This window comes from Lepidochelys kempii, chromosome 2 (genome assembly GCF_965140285.1).
Source record: "Lepidochelys kempii isolate rLepKem1 chromosome 2, rLepKem1.hap1, whole genome shotgun sequence".
Lineage (NCBI taxonomy): Eukaryota > Metazoa > Chordata > Testudines > Cheloniidae > Lepidochelys > Lepidochelys kempii.
In genome coordinates, this window is record NC_136381.1 from 68,756,147 (window position 1) to 68,778,490 (window position 22,344).

Genomic DNA, 22,344 nt, shown 5'->3' on the forward strand with positions numbered 1-22,344 from the left:
GCTGTAGTTTCTCCTGACAAACACGTGACTCTTTTTGAGTTTCTAGTCATGATAAATTAACAGTTTCATTTTGATTTAATGGGATGGTAAAGTGGCCTGTAACCACATGATATAGATGCAGAATGACTCTATTCAAAGATGATGCAAGATTTAAAAGAAAAAACTAAGGCTGAACTATTGTCCATAGTCTTACCACTTCTTTTCCTTATTTCTTAGCCCATCATCCCTTTGTTTACTCAGAATATTCGGGAAGGCTATAGAACACTTGGAAAAACATGTAAGATTTACTTCATATGCATCTTTTCAAATTCGTTCGTAGAGGTTTTTTTATTTATATTTTCAAAATCAACTGTTTCTGGGAAGTACTCAGCTTGTGAATTTCTTTCTAATCTTGCATGCATCCAGCGAAGTGGGTATTCACCCACGAAAGCTTATGCTCCAATACGTCTGTTAGTCTATAAAGTGCCACAGGACTCTTTGCCGCTTTCTAATCTTTTGTTCTCTTTTAACTCTGGTAACTTTCTTGTGATGTAAACTCTTCTGGATTATCTAATCTTAATATGTACTTATTGGAGTAGGTATTAATTGTGCTTTACATGGTGACACATCTTAAACTGGTAATTGGTATGCATGAGGTAATGGAAGAGTAGATTATTATTTTCAAGATTATGGGCCCTGAATATTGTTTGACCTTCATGTTGCCTTTAACCAAATCACTTAAGATTTGTTAGTTACAATCCAGACACCATTTTGATTCAGGTTTCAGAGTAGCAGCCGTGTTAGTCTGTATCCACAAAAAGAAAAGGAGTACTTGTGGCATCTTAGAGACTAACAAATTTATTTGAGCATAAGCTTTCGTGAGCTACAGCTCACTTCATTGGATGCATTCAGGGACTCTGCTAGCTTCTAAGCTTATCTACTATGTCTCAAAATGTAATCTCCCCCCTTTTTTTTATAATTCACAGGGTTTATTAGGTGGTTGGATGAACGTTTTCGATTGCCATTCGTTCCTCTATATGGAGGGTTCCCAGTCAAACTTCGCACATATATTGGAGATCCCATTCCCTATGATCCAAATATAACAGCTACAGAACTAGTTGAAAAGGTAAGTTGGCTCTTCTCTTTGAAACTTCAAGGAACCTACAGTCTTAGTTTAAATGATGTTAGTTAGGTGTGAAATATTTAACATCAAATTCCATGACTACTGGTTTCTCATGAAGTAAAACTTTCTTACAGTACATTGGCCATCTTAAATAGTGTACTGTTATTCAATAACATATCTCTGTCTGAAATATCATTTTCTCCAGTCCAGACAACATTATTTTGCACTGTTAGATTCCTCTGCAGATTCGTGCATTGTTCTGTCTCATTACTATCCTCCCTGGCCCTCTCCCTCGATACTTTACACCAGAGGTTTCTGGACTGTGTTCTGTGGATCACTTGTTAGTCTGTGAAGAGTTGGATGATCACAAGGTCCTGGCTGTGATAAAATACATTATTTAAATGGAAGTAAATAAATAACTTTTACAAATGTGCATGCAAGGCTCTAGTGCCCTAACACATAATTAATATTACAACAAACCCCCAGCAGCATTAAAACAATCATTCAGAGAGAAAATCTGCCTTCCACCACCCACAAAAGAGCTTTCCACACATTCATAGTTCTAGACAGTATATTTCAGCCAGCCCTCTCCAAAAACGCCATCTAACAGATGTCTGGCAGTATGCCTAGGTCACCAAATCTGTGCTATTTTTGACTGATGGAGAACAAGTTCTAGAGTCTTAGAGCCCTCACAAAGAGCATCCTGTTATCCACAACTCTCTGCCTTATGGTGAAGGGGATTCAGCTTGTGTGCCTCTGGAGAGAGGCAATCCCTCAGCTAGGTAGGTCACAGGCTATTTAAGGCTTCCTAAGTCATAACCAAAACCTTAAACTCGACCTGGAGTTAGATAGCACTATTACACAGCCAGTGCAGATCCCAGAGCATTTATGTCATGAGTTCCCAGAAAAATGCTTCTCTGAGACAGCTGCTGTGTTCTGCCCCAGTGTTACTCTCTAAATGCCTTAAATACATAACTCTATTTAGAGCACATTGCTATAGTTTAATATTAAGGTAACAAATGTGTAAATGATGGTGGAGAGGTCTGCAAAGGACAAGTTTCTAGCCAGACAAAAAAGGTAAAAAGTTGACTGGATTACTGCTGGGTTCACCTGAGGGTGAACACTTTTTACAAAGGTTTCAGAGTAGCAGCTGTGTTAGTCTGTATCCGCAAAAAGAAAAGGAGGACTTATGGCACCTTAGAGACTAACAAATTTATTTGCGCATAAGCTTTCGTGAGCTATAGCTCACTTCATCGGATGCATTCAGTGGAAAATACAGTGGGGAGATTTATATACACAGAACATGAAACAATGGGTGTTACCATACACACTGTAACGAGAGTGATCAGGTAAGGTGAGCTATTACCAGCAGGAGAGCGGGGGGTGGGGAGGAACCTTTTGTAGTGATAATCAAGGTGGGCCATTTCCGCAGTTGACAAGAATGTCTGAGGAACAGTGGTGGGGGGGAATAAACATGAGGAAATAGATTTACTTTGTGTAATGACCCATCCACTCCCAGTCTTTATTCATGCCTAAGTTAATTGTATCCAGTTTGCAAATTAATTCCAATTCAGCTATAATTCTTGACATCTGATTTGTGTCCATTTATTCTTTTACGTAGAGACTGTCCAGTTTGACCAATGTACATGGCAGAGGGGATTGCTGGCACATGATGGCATATATCACATTGGTAGATGTGCAGGTGAATGAGCCTCTGATAGTGTGGCTGATGTGATTAGGCCCTATGATGGTGTCCCCTGAATAGATATGTGGACACAGTTGGCAACGGGCTTTGTTGCAAGGATAGGTCGCCACTTAAAAGAATAAATGGACACAAATCAGATGTCAAGAATTATAACATTCAAAAACCAGTCGGAGAACACTTCAATCTCTTTGGTCACTCGATTACCAAAAGTGGCAATTCTATAACAAAAAAACTTCAAAAACAGACTCCAACGAGAGACTGCTGAATTGGAATTAATTTGCAAACTGGATACAATTAATTTAGGCTTGAATAAAGACTGGGAGTGGATGGGTCATTACACAAAGTAAATTATTTCCTCATGTTTATTCCCTCTCCCCACTGTTCCTCGGATGTTCTTGTCAACTGCGGAAATGGCACACCTTGATTATCACTACAAAAGGTTCCTCCCCACCTCGCTGCTCTCCTGCTGGTAATAGCTCACCTTACCTGATCACTCTTGTTACAGTGTGTATGGTAACACCCATTGTTTCATGTTCTCTGTGTATATAAATCTCCCCACTGTATTTTCCACTGAATGCATCCAATGAAGTGAGCTGTAGCTCACGAAAGCTTATGCTCAAATAAATTTGTTAATCTCTAATGTGCCACAAGTCCCCCTTTACTTTTTACAGAGTGATCCCTCTATATTTGACCTATTAGTCCTCATCCTCAAAGGAAGCCTGCACAATACTTTCAAAAGACAAGGCTGGGAGCTTCAGTTCATAACTTTGCTAGACACTAAAAATCATGGATTGATTAGAAAGATTGTTGTAATGAGCCATAAATCCAATCTATAACACACTAATAACTCCCCACCCTCAGCTGCTTTCCCCCCTCATCCTTCCTTTCCTCCCTATGACTAGAGGGCTGTTAATGGACCACTTCACCTTGAATGGTCCCTTGAAATATGTGTTTACTACTTTTGTTAAATGATCTGTTCCACCCTGTTTTTAGCTGTGACACTCTGATTAAGTTTCCCAGACTGGAAGAAGAGCTCTGTATAAGTGTGATAGCTTGTCTCTCACAAAAAGAAGTTGGGTCAATAAAAGATGATATGTCACCGATCTCGTCTCTCTGGGTTACTGCTGTCATATGATGTCCAACAGCAGCTGAGTTTATAGAATCACTCCTAAATTGTGAAGACTGCTAACTCAGGGCAAATACACTCCCTCAAAGAGGCTGAAATACCTCCCTGAAGTTACTTTTTGCATGTAAGTAATCAGGTTAGTTGCCACAGGGATAGTATTTGGATCATCGCAGAAGGGGAAGGTGGTCCATAAAACAAATTCTCTATTAAGATGTCACTTACCTTATGAATAACTTTGGGGACCCTAGTCTTTTACCATATTTATGGTGGAAAAGTTGTTGTGTGGCACAGAGGATCTTGATTTTAGGTATCTTGAATATGTTTCCTTTTATTTTGATCTAAGTGAAAATATCTGTCTTAGGTTCTGTGGTGGAACAGCTTCCCACCCCAGTCAGGAAGGGGTTAACGAGGGCTTATGGGCACAATCAGGTCCAATCCAGCGTACTTGTGAGATCTGCTGCACCTGGAGAATGGCAGCTCCTTAAAAAGAAGGAGCCTGTAATAGAAGTCTTTAAATCATGATTTGATGACTTCAGTAACTCAGCCAGAGTTTTTGGGTCTATTACAGGAGTGGGTGGGCGAGGTTCTGTGGCCTGCAGTGTGCAGGCGGCCAGACTAGATGATCATAATGGTCCCCTCTGACCTTAATCTCTGTAAATCTATGAGCCAATCTCAGTGATAGGCAGCACTCAGAGGGACACAGAGCTAGATCACAGAGCTCCTTGACTCCACACAATACAGGGATTGTTGGCTAGGAAAGCTGGTGAAGATCCTCTGCCTATGGATAAGTAGGGGGACCTTCTTTACTTTGTTTTTGTACAGCCCAAGAAGCTTAGCCTGGGTCCAATATCCTGACAAGAGACTAGAGAACCCAGCCCTAGCTCAGGAGTTGTTGACCTGTTTGCTTCACAAGAAGAGGGAGGTCAACCCTGTCTGTTTTTGGGCTGTAAGACTGTTCAACTTTAACTGTCTCCCTGATACTTGTAGCCAGAGAAACACAGCACATCTTCAGACCAACTCTATAGTAACTCCTGCTGAAAGAGAGCCACTGGGGACAAAGGAAGCACCTTAAGTTCCCCTATGACAAATAGGAGAACATGGGCAGTTGCTCTCTGATACAACGATAAATTAGAATGAACTGGTAAAACCCCACAAGCGTGAGTGACACTTAACCCAAGTAGTATGGATCCAGAACAATGGTGCAAGTGACTGCTGAAGAGCAGCAACAGTGGGCAACCCAGCAAGAGCAGTTTCAGCAAAATAATTTGCAACAGTTGGCCACACAGCAACAGCTACAGGGGGTCAACAGCAACAGCTATTGCATGAAATGGCAACACAGCAGAAAGAATTACAACAGAACCTTGACCAAGAGTTGCTGATGAATCTACAGCCTCTTGGGATATCTAGTGGTCTGGTAGCAGGAGCTGTGAGCCTAGGGCCTCTGCCCACACCTGTATCTGTAAAACTGGCTAAAACAGGGCCTGACAGCCACTCTGAAGCCTTCCTGACTACTTTTGAACAGGTGGCAGTAGCCTCAGTGGTTTCTGATGTTGGCCCCTTACCAGCCTGGCCCAGTCCAGGCAGTCTACTGAGGGCTTGACCCTGTGTCTGCAATGAATTACAAACTGTTTAAAGCAGCCATCCTGAATTATCTGCCACCACTTCTAGATGGAAACATATCTCCAGGGAGCCTGACCATGGGTGATGACCCAAAGACAGAAGGAATATTGGTGATTACAGCCATGGCAGCAGATGGGAACCCAGCTGGCTAAGTTAATATTGACAAAGCAGTTCATACAAATACTTCCTCCTGGAGACCCACGTGGATTCTGAGGCACAGCCCAAGGTGGTGGTGCAGCTGATGGAGAACTTTATGGCTGATGAAGAGCCCCCAGAGACAGGAGAAGGGAGACAACTTGTGGCTAAAAAGCTGACCCATACCTGAACCTCTGCCACTCAAGGATGAGTACCCTAGTTACCAGCCGCTCAACTGCCAGGACAACCACCCTAACTCTGGGCAAGCCACAGTAACCAGGCAGGAAGAGCCTGGATAAAACCTCACCAGGTCTTTAGAACCTTGGCCCCATCACCAGACTAAGCTAACACAGACGTGGATGCCAGACCCCTACAACAGCCAGGACCAACACTGTGTGAGAGAAGAGGCTCAGACCACAATATGGTGACCTGCTACTTATGTGGGTAACTGAGGCACGTCATAGAATCATAGAATATCAGGGTTGGAAGGGACCTCAGGAGGTCATCTGGTCCAACCCCCCTGCTCAAAGGAAACACCCCCCTTATGAAATGCCAAATATGCCTGGTGTGGACAGCAGAAAGCAGGGGCTTCCAAAATAACCATCCCCATGTGGATCTGGGGGGTGAAAGTACAAAATCTGTTGGACTCTAGGTGCAGTCAGGCCTTGGTGCAAACGCCATTGGCCAGGACAGGAGGGACCCCCCCCAGGGAGACAGTCTTCCCCTAGTGCATCCACAGGGATGTAAAGGCCTACCCTAGCAGACAACTGAAGTTTACCATGGGACGACATATAGAGACTCTTCCAGTAGTTCTATCCCCAAAGCTAGCCTATCCCATTATTATTGGTCAGGATTGGCAAGACTTCCAAGAAAATATCAGTGAGTTGGGAAAACCAGAGACTGTAGTCACTAACCAGATTCCAACACCTGGGGAAATCCTGGACTGATTTGAAGTAGCTGGATGAGGAGAACCTGATGAATCTCTTGAGGGGGATTTGAAGACTATAAGACATTCACCTGGGTTGCAAATGGGAAGAGTATCTAGGAGGCTGCCGTTAGCTGATTTAGAAGCTGTGACCTAGAATTTGTCCATGAACAAAGGCAGGACCCTGTGCTGAGTGGAGTCCACAACCAATTTGCTGTTATAAATGAAGAGGTGGCAGAATCCCGATGCCTGAAACAGTCACTCCACTTTATACTCAGGGGAGAGAGCTATATCACATTGAATGCAACAAACCAACCAGTGAGATAAGGACACAATTACAGATACCCTGGTTGTCCTATGGCTAAGACATGGTATCCCTTGTGCTGGCCACTTAGGCCAAGAAAATACCTTGTCCTGCATATCTGCCAGCCTTTACTAGCGTGGTATCCACCAGGAGATCAGAGAATACTGTGGGCATGTCTAAACTTACCTCCGGAGCGATCGATCCAGTGGGGGTCGATTTATCACGTCTAGCGAAGACACGATAAATTGACCGCCAAGTGCTCTCCCATCGACTCCTGTACTCCACCAGAGTGATAAGCGTAGGCGGAGTTGACGGGGGAGCGTCAGCAGTCGACCTACCACAGTGAAGACACGGCAGTAAGTAGCTCTCAGTACGTCAACTTCAACTATGCTATTTCCGTAGCTGAAAAGTTGCGTAACTTAGACCAACTTAGCTTGCCGCCGCCACCCTCACCCCCCCAGTGTAGACCAGGCCATGTGTCTCTTGTCAGCATACCAATTAACCAACACAAAAGTTGTCTCAAAGGCCCTTCCCTCCAATTGAGACTCCCTTCCAGAGGATTGAGCTAGATATTGCGGGACCTGTGGAGAAAAGAGCTGCACGATATTAATATATTAATATTATATTAATATAATATATTATAGTAGTTGCAGACTATGCAACCTGATACCTAGAGTCTATTCCACTGAGCTCCACAAAGGCAACACCAGTTGCTCCACAGCTCCTGGAACTTTTCTTAGGTGGGGATCCTGTGGGACATTTTGTTCAGGCAGTACACTTGTAGCTACTCGCTACAGTAAAAGGCAGACTGTGCCCACGCTTGCACTGACAGAGCCTTTCCCTGCTGCTGGAGCCTTTCATATTGCTAAAAATAGCAGTGTAAACGTGGGAGGCACTGCTTGGGCATGTAGAGAGCCCATGTATGTAGTCTGAGGGTTCTGGCATGTAGGACACTCTACTCTATCCACCCAAGCTGTGCCTTACTGTCTACACTGCTGTTTATCTCCATGCTAGCTGGGTGTGCAGTGTCTGAGTTATAGGCAATACTTTCCCCACTCCTGGGTACGAAGTCTGTGTATAACAAGAAAAAACTTTTAAGAACAGAAGGGAAAAATACCACAACAATTATTCAAAAGCATGCAAACCATAAGTAAACCCCTACCCTACAGATTCTTGGACAGTAGTCCTTTGCCTCAGTTTTGGTGTGAAATTCCAACTGACAAATGTCCCTTTTACACATCACTCCCCTTTCCCTCTGCTGCACCCTACTCACTGGTTGTCTGAGGTCAACCAAGTCCCAGAATTCAGGGGTGCGTTCCTGTGGGTTCACCTCCCTCCTCTGGGAGCAGAGTTGGGGGTCAAGCAATGCCTCTGCTTCTGCTCACCTTACCACTGTCACTTCCACCTTTGCTGCTGTTCACCGCTGTCTCACCGCTGCTGCTTGTCGCTCACTGCCACTAGCTGCAATGCCATGTTCTGAGATTTTACCACATAGCCCAGTTCTTCCTGATTTTAGATCTTAGTGATTTCACTGGGTAGTGAGGAACTCTGCTGCTGCATCCTCTGGTGTTCACTGCAATCTGTCCCTATGTCATGTCTAAGATTTACTGTCCTAGAAGTGCACATCATTGATTTCAGCTCTAGTGATCACTGAGGAGGAACAAGGACTCTAAGGCTATGTCTACGCATCAAACTTTGATTTACATATTATGTTGGTGTAAAGCCACCACAGTTAATATATCGCTTGTGCATACACACTTGGCTGCTTGTGGCAGCACTTTGTGTACTCACCAGGGGGTTCTTGTGTCAATGCAAACTGTGGTGCACAGTGGGTAGGTATCTGAGTGTGCCACACCACCACCCTCTCGCACAATGCTTTTTGGGAATTTTGGAAATGCGTTGTGGGGCATACATGAGTGTGATCAGGATCCCAAGAGGGCCATGCTGTGATTGCTCAATCAGGGCAAACTTCAAAGAATGGGGCAGACGATCCGCAAAACTGGTGGTTACTCTACTACTTAGATTTACCAAACCAGCAACAAAACAGCATCTACAATACCTTACTGGTTACCCAGAAGCCAAAACACAGTTCCCTTAAAGCAACCCAGCCTTGAGCTCTCACACAGACAGCCAAGTCAAGTATGATGAGGATTACTGAAAATCTTGATCATCATACTAAAAGCTCTACCACTCCCAAAGGATCAGGCACATTACCCCCTAGGTCAATGAATATTTCAGATCTTACCCAAATATACACTTACAGCCAATTCTTATTAACTAAACTAAAATGTATTTAGAAAGAAAAAAGAGTATTGGTTTAAAGATCATTATACATACAGACATGAATAGAGTTCTTAGGTCAGTTTCACAGTAGAGATAGAGAGCTTGAGAGTTGCAAAGAGTCCTTTTCAGAATCTGTTTATCAGGTTAATAGTCCAATGTCCATATTCAATATCAGGGTGATGCAGAATAGCACTGGAGACCACAGTTTTGTGACCCAAACTTCCACTGATGAAGCTTAAGCAGATTTGAGACTGGCTAGCTTTCAGTGGACTCTCTAAATTATCCTCGCTCACTGGATAACTGGACGCCCCACTCTCTTGCCACATGTCACTCCTCCTCCGTGCTGTTAATGGCAGGGGTCTGTTTATTGCGTGCATTGGAGATATCCACAGTGGTTTGCAGGGTGCTGGTAGGGTCCCCTCCAAGAATGGCATGTGGCTCATTGTAAAAGCAGCAGGTCTGTAGCTCAGCACCAAACTGACTGTTGGCCTCCCCAGCCTTGTGGTATGCCTGCTGCAATTGCTTCACTTTCATGTGGCACCTTCACATGGCTGCTGGTCCGCGTTGTACCCCTTCACCTGCATCCACTGTGCAATCTACTCTAATATGCCCATGTTTCTATGGCTGGTTCATAGCTGTTCCTACACAGTCTTTTCTCCTCAAGGCCAGGAGATCCAATATCTCCTGTCTATTCCAGGCAGGATCACGTCTAGAGCATGTAGCTGGTATGTTTGGTTGGGCAGTTGCACAGAATGAGGAAGACCTGTTAGGTGTGCTTACCAAGTTGGACAATCAGGAAAAGGCATTTCAAAAATATGCAGGGGTTTAAAGTTGAGGGGGAGGGGAGGGCAGGGCTATGCCTTCCAGTCTCTATGAGCCCCTGGGCAGTGGAATTCACAATTGTGACCAGAGTGGTCACTGTTGGGCATTATGGGATAGCTCCAGGAGGACAGTTAAGTTCAACATAGCTCACACACTCTTTACACTTGCACTGTGTCAACCACGGCTCACCATAACAGGGTGCTTATACTCAAATTTGTATCCCACTGATGTAGACACATGAACAAATAGGTTGACACAAAGCAACTTACATCAACCTAACTTTGTAGTGTAAACCAGGCCTAAAGTGAGTCTGCTCTGCTCTGTTTTTAAACATGGAGGGCATGAGGGGCGGTGAAGGCCAAATGGTATCTAAGGCTCTTTAAACAGAGTCCTCACCATCAGACAAAAACACCTAACCCCCTTCCAACTTGCACTTGGATTTGACATCACTATCTCCTGCTTAGTGAGTGAGGTTCAGGTTAGGATAACGCCCTCAATTAGGGGATACTAAGTACAGTTCTGCTGCCCTTTGGACATGCATCTGATGAAGTGACCTGTAGCTCACAAAAGCTTATGCTCAAATAAATTTGTTAGTCTCTAAGGTGCCACAAGTACTCCTTTTCTTTTTGCCGATACAGACTAACACGGTTGCTACACTGAAACCTGTCACTTGGATGTGGGAATATCGGAGTGGGAATTCCTCCACCAACATAAACTTAATTTCAGTCACTTAAAAGTTCAGAATTATTTGCTTTCCCTTAGATTCAGATCACTAATATCCTGTCTCCTCTTCCTCTTCCCCTTCACCACCACCACCACCAAGGAGAAGGATCTCCTGAATGTACAATGGGAAAAGCCAGGGAGAGGAAAGAAACAGAACTACATTAGAATCTCCCCTCTCTCTGCAGTACCTGCCCTTCCTCAAAACACATTAACTTTCCAAAGTCCCTCAGGTCTGAGCCCCCAGAGCCCCCTTGACATGCTGAGAAATCTGACTCAGGTGACCCAAGTATGGCTTTTGGCTCCATTACACAAAAGAGTCATTGCTCCACTACAGTGGGAGACATGTAGCCAAAAAGAATATGTTCATCCATTCATAGAATCATAGAATATCAGGGTTGGAAGGGACCTCAGGAGGTCATCTAGTCCAACCCCCTGCTCAAAAGCAGGACCAATCCCCAAGTAAATCATCCCAGCCAGGGCTTTGTCAAGCCTGACCTTAAAAACTTCTAAGGAAGGAGATTCTACCACCTCCCTAGGTAACGCATTCCAGTGTTTCACCACCCTCCTAGTGAAAAAGTTTTTCCTAATATCCAACCTAAACCTCCCCCACTGCAACTTGAGACCATTACTCCTTGTCCTGTCCTCTTCTACCACTGAGAATAGTCTAGAACCATCCTCTCTGGAACCACCTTTCAGGTAGTTGAAAGCAGCTATCAAATCCCCCCTCATTCTTCTCTTCTGCAGACTAAACAATCCCAGTTCCCTCAGCCTCTCCTCATAAGTCATGTGTTCCAGACTCCTAATCATTATTGTTGCCCTTCGCTGGACTCTTTCCAATTTATCCACATCCTTCTTGTAGCGTGGGGCCCAAACTGGACACAGTACTCCAGATGAGGCCTCACCAATGTCGAATAGAGGGGGACGATCACGTCCCTCGATCTGCTCACTATGCCCCTACTTATACATCCCAAAATGCCATTGGCCTTCTTGGCAACAAGGACACACTGCTGACTCATATCCAGCTTCTCGTCCACTGTCACCCCTAGGTCCTTTTCCGCAGAACTGCTGCCTAGCCATTCGGTCCCTAGTCTGTAGCTGTGCATTGGGTTCTTCTGTCCTAAATGCAGGACCCTGCACTTATCCTTATTGAACCTCATCAGATTTCTTTTGGCCCAATCCTCCAATTTGTCTAGGTCCCTCTGTATCCTATCCCTGCCCTCCAGCGTATCTACCACTCCTCCCAGTTTAGTATCATCCACAAATTTGCTGAGAGTGCAATCCACACCATCCTCCAGATCATTTATGAAGATATTGAACAAAACCGGCCCCAGGACCGACCCCTGGGGCATTCCACTTGACACCGTCTGCCAACTAGACATGGAGCCATTGATCACTACCCCTTGAGCCCGACAATCTAGCCAACTTTCTACCCACCTTATAGTGCATTCATCCAGCCCATACTTCTTTAACTTGCTGACAAGAATACTGTGGGAGACGGTGTCAAAAGCTTTGCTAAAGGCAAGAAACAATACATCCACTGCTTTCCCTTCATCCACAGAACCAGTAATCTCATCATAGAAGGCGATTAGATTAGTCAGGCATGACCTTCCCTTGGTGAATCCATGCTGACTGTTCCTGATCACTTTCCTCTCATGTAAGTGCTTCAGGATTGATTCTTTGAGGACCTGCTCCATGATTTTTCTGGGGAGTGACGTGAGGCTGACTGGCCTGTAGTTCCCAGGATCCTCCTTCTTCCCTTTTTTAAAGATTGGCACTACATTAGCCTTTTTCCAGTCATCCGGGACTTCCCCCGTTCGCCACGAGTTTTCAAAGATAATAGCCAATGGCTCTGCAATCACAGCTGCCAATTCCTTTAGCACTCTCGGATGCAACTCGTCCGGCCCCATGGACTTGTGCACGTCCAGCTTTTCTAAATAGTCCCTAACCACCTCTTTCTCCACAGAGGGCTGGCCATCTATTCCCCATGTTGTGATGCCCAGCGCAGCAGTCTGGGAGCTGACCTTGTTAGTGAAAACAGAGGCAAAAAAAGCATTGAGTACATTAGCTTTTTCCACATCCTCTGTCACTAGGTTGCCTCCCTCATTCATTAAGGGGCCCACACTTTCCTTGGCTTTCTTCTTGTTGTCAACATACCTGAAGAAACCCTTCTTGTTACTCTTAACATCTCTCGCTAGCTGCAGCTCCAGGTGCGATTTGGCCCTCCTGATTTCATTCCTACATGACCGAGCAATATTTTTATACTCTTCCCCGGACAACCTTGTCCAACCTTCCACTTCTTGTAAGCTTCTTTTTTATGTTTAAGATCCGCTAGGATTTCACTGTTAAGCCAAACTGGTCGCCTGCCATATTTACTATTCTTTCGACACATCGGGATGGTTTGTCCCTGTAACCTCAACAGGGATTCCTTGAAATACAGCCAGCTCTCCTGGACTCCTTTCCCCTTCATGTTAGTCCCCCAGGGAATCCTACCCATCCGTTCCCTGAGGGAGTCGAAGTCTGCTTTCCTGAAGTCCAGGGTCCGTATCCTGCTGCTTACCTTTCTTCCCTGTGTCAGGATCCTGAACTCAACCAACTCATGGTCACTGCCTCCGAGATTCCCATCCACTTTTGTTTCCCCTACTAATTCTTCCCGGTTTGTGAGCAGCAGGCCAAGAAAAGCTCCCCCCCTAGTTGGCTCCTCTAGCACTTGCACCAGGAAATTGTCCCCTACACTTTCCAAAAACTTCCTGGATTGTCTATGCACCGCTGTATTGCTCTCCCAGCAGATATCAGGAAAATTAAAGTCACCCATGAGAACCAGGGCGTGCGATCTAGTAGCTTCCGCGAGCTGCTGGAAGAAAGCCTCATCCACCTCATCCCCCTGGTCCGGTGGTCTATAGCAGACTCCCACCACTACATCACTCTTGTTGCTCACCACTTCTAAACTTAATCCATTCATCCACAGCAAGACACTTCCAAAAAGAAGGAGAAAGGAAACACAACTTACCCTAATCCAAGGAGAGGAATTAATTAAAGAGGACTGAAAATTAACAGTAATGTGAAAAAACACATTGTGCTTTTATAAATTTCCAAAGAACAAATCCAACCTTGTTTTATCATCTAAGAGAGATGCAGAGGCCAAAGAGAACATCCACAAAGGAAAGGGTGACGACTTTTCAAAGGAACAAGTGGATAGGGTAGAAGCCTTGCTCAGGCAAAATGACAAAACAGCTCCTGGACTTTAGGAGGTTTCCATTTTCTCCTCCTATATTTGCTGGTAAAGGATCATTCACCAGCTTCAAAGGCTGTAAGGACACAAAACTGAACCAGCAAGATTTCAGTAGTCTCCTCTTTGAGGACAATGGGATTGCACAGGAGTAAATGAAGGTAACTTGATCTGCAGAATATTTTAGTACTGAGGATGCCTGAGAAAGAAAGGTTTCAGAGTAACAGCCGTGTTAGTCTGTATTTGCAAAAAGAAAAGGAGTACTTGTGGCACCTTAGAGACTAACCAATTTATCTGAGCATGAGCTTTCGTGAGCTACAGCTCACTTCATCGGATGCATGCCGTGGAAACTGTAGCAGACTTTATATATACACAGAGAATATGAAAAAATACCTCCTCCCACCCCACTGTCCAGCTGGTAATAGCTTATCTAAAGTGATTATCAGGTGGGCCATTTCCAGCACAAATCCAGCTTGACTCCAAACCCAGAAGTTCACAGGTGTGGCTGTTAGTGACACTTCATTTGTGACGCGAGAGAACTTAATCTGGGATAAAAGGTACTCCTGTGACTTTAAATTGCTAATGAATAGCTGACAGTGCTATTTGATGAACATCACTTTCAATACATAAAAGCCTGCAAGCTCCTACAGTTTGGAGAGGAATATTTTAAAGGTGCACTGCAAGCAAATGCAACTGTTTGTGTCCTCCATTGGTTCTTCCTGATGTAGGATGTAGCATATTTTTTTCATGACATATTTATCTCTGGCATGTTTGGGGTGGTTGTTTTTTAAAAAAAAATAGAAATGACGAGTGGCTATAGTCTTTCCTTTCCTGGCTTTGCTAGCAGCCCTGACTAGTGATCTTTTACAAGGATGTATTCTAAATTGCATCTCTCCACACACAATCCCTTTCTCTCTAAGAAATAGAATCCACACTTTGCTTCATTTATGGTGGAGAGGAACAGAGAGAGTAAACAATAAATAGTGTTAAAAAAAAAAAAAGTCTTGCTTTGCAGGTCATGTCTAAATACCAAAACTCAGAGGCAGTTTCTCTTGTTTTTTTAAAATGGAAATTAAATCCAAGAAAATACATGACAACAACATTAATTTAAATACATAAATTCTAGGGAAAGGTTAATGTTTCCATAGTAACCCGGGGAGATCTTCAAAAACATAAAAGGGAATTAGATGCCCAACTCCCATTGACTGCTCTTTGTGCCTTTTGAAAATCCGTCCCTGGACCCATATTGTACACATTATAGTTCAAGTCCTACCTCTCAGCCTCCTAAATACATAAAAGAGCCCTATGTGAAACAAGGGACCAGACTCCACAGTCCCTTTTTGCCTCACATACATACAAAACATAGTTACACCTCTGAAATTGATAAATATAAGTCAGATCCTTAGTTGCTATAAACTGGCTGAGGTTTGGGCCCTGTTGGAGCACTGTGGATGTTAATGTTAGTATGAGAAACATTTTTAATTTCCTGACTCCAATGCATTTATATGTATTAGCCAAGATTTTCAAAATTATGTGCCTAAATTTAGGCTTATTATTCCATCTTTAGGCATCTACAAAAATAGTCTGATTTTTCCCCCCAAGAGTTTGAGCACCAAAGAGTTCCCACTGACCTTTTTAACTAAATTAAAGTTGACCTGGTTTATAAACAAATTCTTTAGCATTGGTGAGGTGTAGAGCAAAGCGTCTTGGCTGATTACCATATTTTAGCTGGAGCAAAATTACCAGTATATAGTGGATGAGATTTAATAGACCTGAAGAAACATGATTTATTGGGAAGAGTACATTTGAATGCTGAAGGAATTGCCCTTTTACATCATAAACCTCCCTTTTTATTTAGTCATGTCATGAATATTTTATGACTAGTAAACATTTAAAATAGAGTTTGAAAAGTTTATAGCTGGTTTTGAAGGGAAACTGCCTCTTGAACCTTGTGGCAAAGGATTTTACGCTGAATAGGTTTTCCTCAGTGCTGACTTAGTTTAGAGATTATTACAATTGGGGCTTTAGTGCATAGCTAGATATAATTGTTTAGTGTGCTTAGTTATCACAGGAAAATACACTAGCATCTGGAAATGAGACTCTGCCTTAGCAAGGGTTTGATGGGATCTTGCGAGGAATTTCCCTTTTCTGCTCCCTCTGCCCGCACCCTTACCGCTTTCCACAGAGTTTTAGACTTTTTGTATATATTTTGCAACATTGGGAAAACTTGAAGAAAACGATGACTCGTCATTCCTGTAATATAAAACGTTTCCCCCTCTTTCTTTCCTTCTTTCTTTCAGACAAAGATTGCCATCGAAGCGCTAAGAGACAGACACCAAAAGCTACCAGGAAATATATTAAGGGCTCTATTGGAACGATTTGATAAACATCAGAAAGATGACTAGTGTGTTTTACATATGTGTTTAAAATGTACATACCTTGTTGTAAAAGTATTAAAAGCTATGTTACTGTACTTTAAACTTTTTTTTAAAATTACAGTTTCTCCCAACAAGGGCTGTCTCTCTTATGTCTCCGATCAGCAAGTAGAAATGGGCCAAAACTCAAATTCTTAAAAGATAAAATTGGCTTACAAAGGATTTTGAAAAATTTAGGCTTGTGCTCCTTTTACTAGTTTATGGTACATGAAGGTGGCCTTAATTTTCCACCCCACTCAGGCTTTGATCCTGGTACCACTGAAGGCCATGAACCTGATCCAAAGCCCATTTTAAGTCAATGGGAATAAGAATAGGCCAATAATAAATGTCTAGTCTGGTTTTGCTGGAGAACACCCTTGGGGTGTCTCAGATATTTCAATTAAAGTGAGCCTACAATCACTGACAAGATGTTGTTTAAAACATAACTTTTAAGGGAGGTGCTTACAAAAACAAATGATAAGCCAGAGTTTAACAGTCTAAGAATTCTTTGACTGCTCAATAGCACAGCTCCCATTGTGCTAGTTCTCCAGTCATCACAGATTCTTCCAAGGTGGACAACACCTAAAATTTTCTAATATAAAAAAGAAAGAAGAAACCCAAACTCTGACAAGGAGAAAAACTCATCAGGCCTTCTTGATGCACCAGAAAGAATAAATAAATAATAAAAAAAAAGCACAAACCCATCTTTTCTCCTCTGCAGGTTACGTTTACATTTTTGGGGTTTCACCAAGTTTAACAGTAATTTGCTTGGCATAGATGCTCTGATACAGAACATCATATTAATTCTTTCACAGCAGAATTACTATCCTATTCAGACATTGTAAAAAGTTGAAGCACTGTCTAATGTTTGAATTGTTTAGATTGTAAACATAAGGAGTGAAAATCCTGACCCCTCTTAGGGTGACCAGATGTCCCGTTTTTATAGGGACAGTCCCATTTTTTGGGACTTTTTCTTATATAAAGTGCCTATTACCCCCACCTCCTGTCCTGTTTTTTCACAGTTGCTATCTGGTCACCTTAACCCCACTATACTCAATAGTAAAATTCCTTTGACTTCAATTGGACCAATGTTTTAGCCAAGAATGTTAGAAATGAACTCCCAGTTGGTAGCGTCAGAAAACTTTCCACTCAAAGATGCATTTTTTCCTTTTATTTCATGCAATTATTACACTTATAGTATTTGCTCTTTAATGACTCCAAAAGACTGAGCAAACATTTATCCTTTTGTGCTTTAATCCTCTTGCAATAGCCACTTGTCTACTATTACAAGAGGAAAATCAGAGGAAAATTTGATCTGAAGAAACAACTCCAGTTGGTCTTTTTGTACAGCATCATGGTCTCCTTGATTTGGTATTAAAATGTGTAGTGTACAAATGTTGGAATTAAATCTATGTACATAAAAACAAGTGCACTGAAGCATTTAGATTTCTTGTCTTCTTGAAAGCTCAATTTTAAAAGTAAAGTATATTGAGTACAGAAAAGAATCAAAACTAAATGCCCTGTTGCTTCTCTCTACATATTCACGTATTTAGTAACTTAGATCTATATTTTAATTTGGTGTATGAAATCCTGGAAACAAATAAAATTGGAAGTTATACTTCCCACTCACTTTTAAAACTGACAAACTTCTGTGTGTGGATTCCTTCTTCAAACACTCTTTCATAATGGTATTTTACCAAATACGTTGCCACCAGTGCTCATACTCATGTTTTCCAGTTGTGTGCACTTCTGAACCTCCTCCCATACCAGTAAGTGGCCAAATTTCAGCTGTTTTGACAAAAAGAAACCAGAAGTGAGTCTTGTAGCCTCTCTCCCTTTTCTTTAGAGCTCCCAGCCCAAATGGAGATCAGTGATTTTCCCCTTGTGGCTAATACAGTATAGCAGGTTCTCATCTAGTACCCTCAAGGAATCCAATAAATTAAAAACTCAAACTCTTCACTTCTATCCAAGCTCACTTCTCTGCACTCTTCTTTGGCTCTGCAGCATTGTCCTACTGCCCTTGTACAGAGCAACACCCTGTCTTCCTGGAGGCCTGTTTCCAAACTCAGTAGTCCTGCTCACCCTTGTCAGGTTGTTTATGCACCACCTTTTCCGGTAGCCAGACCCTCCCATGCCACTGGGTTCTAGTCCAGGATTCCAAAAATGAGTAGACGAAGTTGGCTCCATCTGACCCCTTGCTGCCATATCTCTGGACTCCTTCCCACCATAGCAGCCCCTTCCTGGGCTCTTTGTACCAGGCAAAAGCCTTCCTGTTCCCTTCAGGAATCTCCACTCTCTAAAACCCAGAGAATGACTACATAATTCTTCTCCTTCTCCTCCTGTAGGCCCCCCCTTTTTTTTAATGGGGAAGCAAACAAGGACTGAATAGTCTATAGCAGTAATACTCAGACCTCACTGGTTCAGGAACCAAATTAGTAATCAACACTACCCAAAAGAGCCACAGTAGTGTGAATTCATTGTTTCACATATGAATAAAATAAAATAGTCTCACAGCAAAATGACTAAGTATTATTTTATCAACTGCAATTGGATAATAACTTAATAAAAGCATCCTGAGTGTGTGATTTAATTATTAACCAGGTTTTTAATGTCAGGGGCTACAAAGAACCATAGGAAACACATTAAAGAGCTACTTGTGACTCCAGAGCCTCACTCTGAATATCACTGGTCCGTAGCCACCACCAACTATAATTCCTAAACGCTTAGTGGTTTATATGCTCTTGCTCTGCCCTATCTTCCAAGTAATGTAATAACACCATTCTAAGAATGCTCCATTTCCCTGATACTTTTACTAAATAGCAGTGTAGCTTTTGTTACCTTCAGATATTTGAATTCCTCAGAAATCTTTTCCCTTTCTTTAGCAAAGGCTTTACATACCCATAAAAAGCAATCAATTGTTTCTTCCACCTTACAGAACACAGTTTGTCTTTATTTATTCTAAAAAAATTTTTAAGTTATAATAGCCAGTTAGTATTCTAAACAAAATCACTTCATTTCTTCTATCCAGGACCTGCTACATAGCATTATCTTCAACTCTAACAGTCCCCTTCTTTGTCTGAGTTTTAGCACAGAAGTCTCATACTACTACCCCTACTGCTTATCTTTATAATAACTATTCAGCTCCTCCCCAGCTGTGTTTCATCTTTCATTAGGCCTGCCAGATGCAACCAGGTGCTTTAATGCAGGCCTCCAGCCCACATTTATCCTTTCCTCACCTATGTTGGGCTAGATACTCTATCACATTCCTCTAAAAGGATGTCTCCCATTTCTATTTGGTTGTGCGATCAGTGAGAAGGAAATAGGTGGCAGATACTCCACCTGGACAGAAGAATGATTCAGAACCTGGTCTGTTGGTGAATAACCAAGGGCTGGTGAGTGACTAAGGGTTATTGTGGTAACCTGCTTTAATCTTTCATTGCCACAGTATCAGTAGCCTTGAGAAGATGGCTTCACATTGTTGGGTGAAAAGCACAATCCACACCAATACTAAGCTTAACTAATTTAAAGCTTTAATAGTAATATATTGTCCCAAAATTTTCTTATCTTAATTAAGCAAAAAGCATAAGTCCAGCAGATAGAGCAGACAACATAATATAGCATAGACCTGAACAACAAATCTCAAAGAACAACAGTGATGAAAGGTGAGTAACCGTTTCTTAACTTTTTCTGGAGTGCAGGTAGGATGTTTGCCAGTGTTTAGATGAATGCTGCTCCACTCTGGTGAAGGTCCTGCATTGCTCCGCCTCCCTCTGTTAAATACATGTTCTTTATGTCTTGTTTCATAACATTATGCAGGTGCACATTAAAATTCTCATTTATAACTATTTTATTCTAAATATAACCCCATCATAACCCAAAATCCTTTTAACTGATACATTTTTACTTATCCTGCTAAAATTGGTGCCTTTTTATTTATCTATTTTTAGCCATTGCTACCATCCTCAGTCCAACTGTCCTTTCATGCTTTCATGTATTCCATTTTTTAAAATGTATTTATTTATTTATTTTACAACACTAAATTATTACAACAATTATTCTTACTTCTTATGGCCTTGGAGTTGCAGGTTGGCTAGTTTTGTCCAGTCAGTATCCATTCTCTCTAGTCTGTTTCACTAGGGAGATTTGTACCTGGCTAGTAAATTCAGGGGTGAAAGTAAAATTGAAAACTTACTGGTATGGGGGCTGGGGCAGAAGGGGCAGGGCTGGGGGCAGCATCTCCCAGCCAGCCCTTCCACGCTGCCCGGCCAGCGCTGCCCAGGACTCCAGAGGCGATTTAACTTCCCTATGCAGGAAATCTGCTATTGTCCATCATGGGTAGTATGAATGAACCCCACAGACAAGTCCCTGTGTATTGCATCTTGGTTGTCCAGTGAGGCCTTCTGGCTTCTTAATGGTGTGGAGATTGTGTAGCAGCTTCAAATAAATTTAAATATGGAAGTTTTAATTTTCACATTTGTCAGTAAACAGTATCACTATGCTATTCCTTGGCCTATTTTGATATCTAATTCCCATTTATTAGTTATGCATTGCCAAGTCATAACTGCATAGTAGAAATTTTTTAGTGTGAGAGAAGAGCTTGAGTTTTAATAGCTGGGTAAGGAGACATGTGGGGCCTTTTTGGCAGCCAGAAAGGTGATGGAGGCAGCTCAGGCTCCTGGCATCCCGGAGGCAGTTGTGGCTTTTGGTACTATGGAGGGAATGAATCTCCTCTTTCCTTCTCCTGTAAGCAGGCTTGGAGTGACTTCAGTTTTTTGGGTGGGAGGCTTGGACTCTTAGTCCCCTAAATCAGCTGCTTCACTGCCTTCCCTGTCAATATCTCTACTTCATCCATCAGAGGGGAATAAGCAAGCATGCTTGTTGAATGTTTCTACTAAAATGGTCTGCAGTGAAATGGGTAACCATACCAACATTCATTAGGCTTTACAGTAAACACCCAAGGAGATGATTGGGGAAGCAAACACTGCTGGTACACTATTATTTCAAATGAGCAATCTGCAAATCCACTTGCTGCTGGTATAAACAGCAAAACTGTCACATTTACCCATTGTATGAAGTCTCACAAATAGGCTCATTTGAAGAGAAGAGGTTCTTTAGTTAGCAACAGAGAAGGACTATTTTTTGTGTAATAGGTCTACAGGTTGCAAAGTAATCTAAGGGGATTACATTTATTGGGACAGGTTCCCGCAGAGAACTTGTGATGGAAAGCAGGAAGTGTTACTACTGAATCAGGGTCAGTCTCAGGCTTTGCTAACCGGGCATACAGTACTACGTCTCAGTACAAGAGCAGTTGAGAAGGAATCAAATGAAGTGTCTCTTTGCTTTCAAGAAAGATGTGCTGACCTGGACTAAATCAAATTAAACAAGACTCCTGAGCAGACTGATGACAAAGAAGTCCAGGTAGCTGCATAAATGAATCCCCTTTGACCAAATGAACACTGCCACCACTTGCAGAATGTTAGTAATTAATTCCTTCCAGGGAATTCAAAGTCCTTCTGGACCTGCTGTCTAGCTGGTGTCTCCAGTGCCCTTGCCAGTAGATAGCAAGGGAACCCAAGCCAGCCCTCTTCACTTGGTTCTAGCCTAGGGACCCTATAATAAGCAGCCACGGTCTCTGCGCTGTCTGACCCCCTTGCTGCTGTTTCCCTGGGCTTCTTCCTACTCCTCTGACTCCTCCCCCAGCCCTTGCCAGTCTCAAACTCCCTCCACTCAGGGAGCAACTACAGCCTGCCTTCCTGCAGTCCCCCTGCTGATCACTGCTCCTGGGCTTTATACTGGCCCCGCCTTCTGTTCAGATGACCCTATTTCTAATTAGTGGCATACTCCCTGGTTCCTCCTCCAGGTGCACCAACTGGAATTAAAGGGCCTGCCTGACCACCTTAACCCCAATTAGCCCTGTGTGAGGCACATGCCCCACCACAGAAACTTAAATTAAAATAAA

At 42.8% G+C, this 22,344-nt stretch overlaps 1 protein-coding gene and 1 long non-coding RNA gene across 5 annotated transcripts in view; one reads left to right on the plus strand and one right to left on the minus strand.

The window, feature by feature from the left end:
• The window catches only part of LOC140906701 (DGAT1/2-independent enzyme synthesizing storage lipids), a 65,505-nt gene extending 47,532 nt beyond the window's left edge, over nt 1-17,973 (plus strand). The window contains exons 5-7 of the mRNA XM_073331145.1: nt 217-277; nt 966-1,105; nt 16,272-17,973. Coding sequence (XP_073187246.1) covers nt 217-277; nt 966-1,105; nt 16,272-16,376 — 306 coding nt within the window. The 3' untranslated portion in view covers nt 16,377-17,973. The remainder of the gene's footprint in view (nt 1-216; nt 278-965; nt 1,106-16,271) is intronic.
• The window catches only part of LOC144930199 (uncharacterized), a 140,516-nt gene that overhangs the window by 100,132 nt on the left and 18,040 nt on the right, over nt 1-22,344 (minus strand). For all 4 annotated transcript variants that reach the window (XR_013635303.1, XR_013635304.1, XR_013635302.1 and 1 more), the window contains exons 2-4: nt 20,578-20,819; nt 20,068-20,155; nt 18,016-18,173 (exon numbers count right to left, since the gene is read on the minus strand). This is a non-coding gene — a long non-coding RNA (uncharacterized LOC144930199). Of the gene's footprint in view, nt 1-18,015; nt 18,174-20,067; nt 20,156-20,577; nt 20,820-22,344 lie in introns of those variants that run through there.